Here is an 8,003-nt window from a genome sequence, read left to right as displayed (position 1 = left end):
AGTTCCCAACAAAAATTATCAATAGAGTTGTGGTTCAGAATCCATGTTTAAGTTGCATGTCTTCCATGGATTGATTTTGGATCTATGAGAATATAAGTCATCAAGATGTTTTGAAGGAACAGTGAGGAAGTCATGAGCAGACAATTCAAACTCCAACATTCAAAGAGGAGGCAGCAGGGAGCAACCTTCACTGTTGGAACATGTTAGTGGTTAACTCAGACTGAAGACACTCTGGGGAGTTTTTGTCTCACTTCCCCATGTGTCTGCAGCACTGTGGGATTATAGTTGCTACCATAAGACTGACAGTAGTAGTCAGCCTCATCCTCAATCTGCAGATCAGAGATAGACAGGGAGGCTGTGTTGGAGGAACTGTCAATGGATCCTGAGAACCGATCAGGGACCCCAGAGGGTCTTTGATCATCAGCATAGATCACAGTGCTGGGAGCATTGCCCTGATGCTGTTGGTACCAGTACACATAGGAGCTCCCAATATTGCCACTGCTGCGTGTACAGGAGATGGTGACTGTCTTCCCTGGAGATGCTGACACAGAGTGAGGCTGAGTCAATTCAAACTGGGCCCAAGACCCTGGAAAGGGTAACATAGAGTAACATAGAGATCAGTGAGGTTAGACCAGATCCTCCTTCCCAGGAAGTGTTGAGAAGATATCATCCTAGGTGACAGCCTAGGTGCCCTCAAGAATCCCCTGTAGACAGCCACCTGTGCAGTGAATGAGGAATGTGAAGAGAACATGAGCCCAGGCCATGGTGACGATGCCCCCAGCCTCTCCTTCCTGAGCCCTCAGCCAGAACTGAGCCCACCAACCCTTCTTATCTGTCCTTGTGATCCTATAAGTGGGATGTCTCTATGCAAATCTCTCCCTTTCTGAAGGTGGTGCAGACCTCTCCTTTAACCTCAGCTTAGCTCTTTCTGAGAAATGAAAACTAAAAGTGGAAGAAGAGAGGGCTCACCTCATTGTGGGCACAGAAACACATGCAAAATGAAGCACTAACAACAGCAGAGATGCAGATCATTAGGCAGGTGCTTGGGACACATTCCTCCCCAGTGAACTCAATTTCTCCCTCTGTGGGTGATTACTGGGACTTCCGCCCTCCACAAGGGAATCCACAGAAAAATCATATAGTCCCTGTCTGGAATGTGAAGAGACAAGGATTCCCCCAACACATTGAGTCTTAAAACTATCACCACCAACAGCAGAGGGGAACCTGGTGCTGGAGTGACATAGAGAAGCCCACTCAGGTTTGGGATGCCAACTATTCTTTATTCTAGGTGACCACTAGGTATAATTTGTGATAATCAATTATAAGTAATAGTTTTATGTAATCAATTATCAAAAAATAACTTAAAATTAACTGAAGGAGGAAAGAAAAGTTTATCTAGTTGTCAAGAAGAATTTTGGAGAGACATTTTCTCCCATAACTGGTGAAAAATAAACAGCAAGATCAGTGCCTATTACAGAATAAAAGAAAACTGTATATTAATTCCTAAATTGTTGGTGAATTTTCAATTTAATAATTTTTCTTGCTTATAGTTCTCCCTATCATTGGCTTTATAGAGTCTCAAATCAGATCCAAATATTTGTGGATTAGATTCTGTGTATTAGGAAAATGTATACCTTTGATATTAGAAAAAACATGTAGCTTTAGATATATAAAAAATGAGATTAAATAATAGTATCAAGCAAATAAATGAATATAAAAATGACTGAAACACTCCAAAATATATGTAACAGCTTCTCTAAGTCACTTTAAATGTCTGACATCAATGACAAATAAAAAAAATAGGAAAATATTGCATATTAAGGATATTAGAGATATTACAGATTATTACAGATATTCTCATGATAAATGAATTGGAATATCACGTTTAACAGCATGGTTTCTGAAACCTTGGAAGGGTCTTCTGAGATAACCCCAGGTTTCTTACACCTTAAACATACCTCAGACAACAATTCTGATCCTTTAGTGATAGCTTCAGGGTGATTAAAAGTCAGTGATGAATGGTGGGCTTGCTAATATGGATATTAAAAGAGAACCCAGGTTACCAGGAATCCATCACAATGCAAAAGAAGCCAAGAGATTTGGTTCTGGTAGCCATTGGATGATGTGTCTTAACACAGTCATAATCTTTTTTTAAACTATACTTTGTAATTTGAAGGACCACACTGATATTTCCTTCCATGGCTGGCTATTTGGTCAGTTTCTCCATAATTTTCTCTCATACATTTTCATATAACCAGCACTGAGAACTCAGAGGTTCTCTTCCTAACTGGGGCATCTGATATATAGTTCATATTTCTTCAGTTCTCTCCTTCCACAGTTCCTGTTCATAATTCACCAGAAACTTTGCAAATGTCTCAATCTATAAACTCCTGGATGGGCAAGGTAAATCTTTATCAGTATAAAATGAAATTCAGGAAGAAAAAATGATAATTTTAAAGAAGATAAATATTTATATTAAATATATATGTATATGATACAACTTTCTAATATTTTGATAAATATGTGCTATGTTATTTAAGGAGATCAACTTCTAATATTCAAATCTGTTATTTTCATCTTTGAGTGGGTGTCTTAATACTGCTGGAACAACAAAATATATAAAGTTTTATCCAAAGACTTAGATGCTGTGGATGATGCTCAACACATGATTCCTGCAGAAGATCTACAATGTAATACAGGAGATACGATCAGCTACCCATGTTCTGGAGACAGGAGTTAATGGCAGTGTGCTCCCAGAATCCTTCATTTGCTCCCTAGAGAAATGCTTATATAATAATAACTGAGGATTATAAAGGAAAGAGATATTTTGATCATGATGGAGAAACCCACAGAGTTCCATTTACTAAAGCAAAATTGTTCAAATTGAGGTGCTTCCATCTCCAAGTTTTTCTTACACTATTCATGCAATGGATTTTAGATCAAGTTCCCTTGTATGAATTTGTTCCATCTGTGAAATTATCCTTGTATCTCTCCCTGAAACTCAGACCTGAACAACACCATAAGCATGAAAACTGAAAGAGGAAACAAAGGTAAAAGTCACCTTATTTTGCTTTAGGGGGAAAGAAACAAGGATGTTACAATTCTTAAACGGTACTGCTTTTAGTGCCTTTGTCTAGTATGTGATAACTTTATTTAGGTGTTTTTTTGTTTTTTTTTTTTTTTTTTCTCTGTGTCTTCTATTCTGTACCATTGGTCTTATGTCTATTTTGGTGCCAATACCATGCCATTTTTGTTAATATAACTCTGTATTATAGTTTAAGGTCTGGTATTGTGATGCTTCCTTCATTACTCTTGCAAAGGATTACATTGGCTATTTTGGGTCTGTTCTTTTTCCAAATGAATTTTATGATTGCTTTTTTTTCTAGTTTTATGAAGAATGTCATTGGGATTTTAATAGCAATTGCATTAAATCTGTAAGGCTTTTGGTAGTATGGCCATTTGGATAATATGAATTCTATGTAACCAAGAACATGGGAGATATTTCCATCTTCTATGATCTTCTTCAATTTTTTTTTTATTTAGTGTTCTGTAGTTTTCATAGTAGAGCTCTTTCACTTTTTTTCATTAGATTGATTCCCAAGTATTTCATTTTATTTTTTAGGCTATTGTGAATGGGATATTTTTCTATCTAAGTGGATTCATCACTAATTATGACACTATGTACATATATAATTGCACAACTGGTGTGATTCTGCATTGTATACAGCCAGAGGAATGAGAAGTTGTGCTCCATTTGTGTACAATGTATCAAAATGTAATCTGCTGTCATGTATAACTAATTAGAACAAACTTTTAAAAGAATACTGCTTTTTCAGGTGTTTAAAGGCTTGTAAAGTATTTTCCTTTGTGACCTGGCCCAGAGCCAGGCCTTCTCATGACCAGTGTAATGGTGCCCCCTAATGGCCTCACATCCCAGATCATCTGACCTCTTTCATCCTGCCCAAATCTTCTGGAAGAACACATGAACTTCTGCAGATGGATCTTTCTGATGTTAATATAAAGGACAGGTGAATGGGGAGGTGACCTCCATGATGTTGGGGATTTACACATTATTTTTTCAAGATCAGTAATAACCTGAAGTCAGAGAGTTACTTCATAGTGCTTATGCTACCAAATATTCCAAGTGAGTTTTCCTCTGCCATGTTCCTGGGCTTATTTCGAGAATGTCTTCTTGAACCAAAGTCATGGCTGAAAGTCTTCTGGTGGATCTCAACTAGCAATCGTCACAACTGGTGACTCTCGCAAGATAACTTACTATTTCCTTGTAGTTTCTGTTGCTGTTGTGAAAATCTCCCCATCCTCCTCTGTAAATGCCTTCAATTTTCACATTTATATTTTTCATAAGAAAAGAAAACTGTCAGAGAATATTTATTTTTGTTCTTTCTTGATTCTCTGGTTCTAATTTGCTTTGACTAAAAAAGATTTTTTTTTTCGAGTATCTGAAATAATTAGGATATGTTAGCCTGGCTTTGTAATTTCCTTGAATAAGAAAATGGTTATTAAAAGAACATTACTATAAGTAGAATCTCTGTCCGTTTTTAGATGTTCTTTTCCAAATTCTGACCACAGGAAACCTTGTGACCTATCATTCATGCTCATTGGACCATGATTTAGTTTATTCACTAAGAGTTCTATGGATTTCCTGTGGGTTGTGTTTATAATGTCTAGCTACAAAATTACTGATGTTTCTTCAACATCATATCAAGCAAAGAACTAGACAGGTCAAAGCATTAGAAAACCTTATGTTAAATTCCAAAAGTCAACTTCAGTTGGGTCTGAGAGCCATGTCTTATTGGGGAGGTATCACTCTATACCTGGAAATTGAGTTTTTTTTTTTTTTTTTTTTTTTTTTTCAAAAAAGAAGAAAAAAACAGAAACCCAGCTTCTCTGAGATTTCAGAGCTCAGGAAATAAGAAGCATAACCTGAGCCAGGAAGAATGACATACAGTGTCCAGGCATAGAGCCTCACCTACTGGTGTTGTCCATGACACTATCCTACATCTGGTGGCTACTTCTGTTTCTGAAAAACAAAGATTCTGATTACATGGGCAAGGAAGCAAGAAAATATGTATTTTTGTTAAACCAAAAAGATGGACTGAAAAAAAAATAGTATGAAGTCCTCTAGTTTGAGTAACATGAGTGATACCATGGCCATACCCTGAACTGGTATTGGTCATAGGCAGGACAAGTAGAGATGAAACGAAAGCACAGCTTTTTTTTTTATCTATCTTCTTCCTGACACAAGGGCTCTTGGTGGTATTGGCATCAAAGCAGGTGAGACAGTGATAATTAGTCTTGGTTGTCACAGATTGTTCACAGAGATTTTGTGACAAACCTGGAGACAAATAAGGCTGCAACCATGCTAGTGTAAATTCTCTGAGAACAAGGGTTATACTTGTCTTATTCAAACTGTGTCCTAAAGAGCCCATTCTGGTACTTAGGAGGTGTTCTGTAAATGAAGCAAATGTGCGGATCTCTGAATCCATGGATTTTCCTAAGTCAGACACAATAGATTTTGTGTTCAATTTCAGCCCTGAAACCACCATGAGTCTCTCTCCAAGACATCCTGTCCCTTACATTAATTCACATGAATTAGAGGAAATCAATATGGTCCTGACAAAGAAGGCTTTATAATTTGAAAGGGCAGGATTATATACCTCAGGGAGGTTCTGAGCCTCATATACTGAGCATTAACTCAATAGAAAGCAAGATCAGTGCTGAGCAGGGAAAGCTCAATGCCAGGATTATGGCAGGTATTTTTCTCATTTCCTCCCTGGCCTAGAGCATTGTGTAAGCATTGCTTTTTGTGTCTCAAGTTATGCAATAATAATTGACCTCATCTCAAGCTGGAGCCTCTAAATATTAAGGAATGCTACAGGTTCCAATATGGAGACTGAAAATTGGGTAGGGTTCCCTGAGGCCCAAGTAATATCCTCACATCTGAGGATTGTGGGGGTATTTCCAGGGAGCTGCTGATAATGGCTATCTACCCTGGTGTCAGGAAATGGTGACTGAGTCCCATAGACACGGACCCAGTAGATGGCTGAGGTGGCAGAAGCTGAAACTCTGAGGGTCAATAGAAAATAAGAGTGAGAGGGGCAGTTCAGTGGACAAGGACATATGAAGGATACCAAATATCTTTATCCCAATATCTGAGTCCTAGCTTCTAGCCACCTGTGTAGTGAATGAGAAGTGTGGAAAGTAGGGGAACCAAGACTTCAGGGGAAAATCCTATACAGACTTGTACTCTGAGGACCCTCAACTGGGCCTTGGTTCCCCAAATCCCTTTTAAACCCTCCAGCAGCAGGAGGTAATGGAAGAGGCTTTCATGCTAATCAACGTGATTCCTAGACTATAGAAGCCCCACCGTACACCCTGAACATGATTGCTTCCTGGAAAGCTGATCTTGGGATAGGTGGACCTGGGTGAGGAGACTGTGGCTCCCCAGTAGCCTGTGAGGATAAATCATCTGAACCTCAGGGAGTAGGGGCCAGAGAGTTCCAGACCAGGGTTGGGTGGTAGCTATGAGGAAATATTCACAGCAGAGCCCACAGGGTCAGTCCACAGCAACCCTTATACAAGAGGCCAAGACATACCAACATATTGTCTTTACTCACCACTTTTACTCCACAAAAGGACAGATCTGAGTAGTGTCCATGCATGATGAACCTTGGTCTTGTGTCTCCACCTATCCTTATCCTGCTTGAATTTTCCTGTTCAGCTCATGGTGTGGTTTAAAAGACATTTCTGAGAACTCTGCCTTCTTGATAAACTCTGCCTTCTCTGCCCTGTAAGGCAACAGAGAAGGAAATTCAATGGATACACACAGCAGTGGGAAGACACTGTCTAAGGCACTAAAAAATTCCCATTCTTCCTACTTCCCAGGGAAGAGCAAAGCTTTCCCCCTCTTATTACCTGCCCCCAGGCCTCTGATCTCTTCCTGTGGCTCTTTCCCTTTCTCTTGGACCATAACTGACTTAGACTTTTGAAAGAGCAAAGTAAAATGCAAAAAAAAAAAAAAATCAGAAATTGGGCATAAATTCTAGGGCCATGTAGCCAACTAGTGCAGTTTAGAGAAATTAGGTGATGACATATAATTACCAATTCTTTTCCCTTCCAAACTTGGGCCCTGAGACATCATCACCTTTGAAAGGATTGAATTGTTGCCCTACATATCTGGTTCATATAGGCACAAATTCTCCTATAATTTCAAAGACAGCCTTCAATGTCTGGGGTTGGAGGCCCCAGGCTGAGCAGGTCCCATTACAATATGTCTTCTTCTCCTCCTTGCCTGAGCAATAATTAAGAGAGGAAGGGAAAATAGGGAAAGTGAGGCATGGAAGCTGAGGAGTTACCTGTATATTTGCTTCCTGGGGCCCCCTGGCGGAAGCTCACGTCTCCTCACAACCATCTGCACCCTTGGAGACACTGGGCCTTCTTGTAAATCTGATCTTAGCCAGTGAGCTAAACTAGCCTTATCTGAGCAGAAAAAAAAATGCATATATATATATATATATATATATATATATATATATATATATATATATATATATTTGGATAGTTGGGTGTTGCAGTGTGTATGCATTCTCAAATAGTATGTTCATTCATCAGGAATCATCTTGGTGATGGTGACTTTGCTGTTCTTTTCACCTGTGCTGAGTTTATACTCTCCACTCCCTCACTAAATATTGGTTTCTCTATGAAGGGAAAGTTTTACTAGAATAAGGATGCTTTAATTTGCAGCTTGTGTAAACTTTAAGTGATTGACTACTTGTGGTTTTCTGATGAATCCTCCAAGCAGCAGAGTTAAAAAAGTGATTCTTCGAAAGGGTATATGTGGAGCATATTCCTGCAGTAATCCCACCTGGTCCTCTTTGAGGGCTCAACTTGTTCTGTCTAAAAAATTTTTAATTTTTTGTTGTTTATTTTTTGGGGTTTTAAAAATATTTATTTATTTTTTTTGGTGTAGATGGACACAACAC

At 38.7% G+C, this 8,003-nt stretch overlaps 1 gene segment (V, D, J or C); it reads right to left on the bottom strand.

The window, feature by feature from the left end:
- Window positions 1-215: 215 nt before the first annotated feature.
- On the bottom strand, window positions 216-812 carry LOC124100578 (immunoglobulin lambda variable 6-57-like). The segment is given in 2 exon segments: window positions 216-586; window positions 719-812. Coding segments are annotated over 2 exon segments (417 nt in total).
- Between the last annotated feature and the right edge of the window lie 7,191 nt (window positions 813-8,003).

The sequence above is a fragment of the Marmota monax genome, unplaced genomic scaffold, assembly GCF_021218885.2.
Source record: "Marmota monax isolate L192 unplaced genomic scaffold, Marmota_monax_Labrador192_F-V1.1 WCK01_AAM20220418_F8-fsc00973, whole genome shotgun sequence".
NCBI lineage: Eukaryota > Metazoa > Chordata > Mammalia > Rodentia > Sciuridae > Marmota > Marmota monax.
This window is presented reverse-complemented; position numbering and strand designations above follow the sequence as displayed.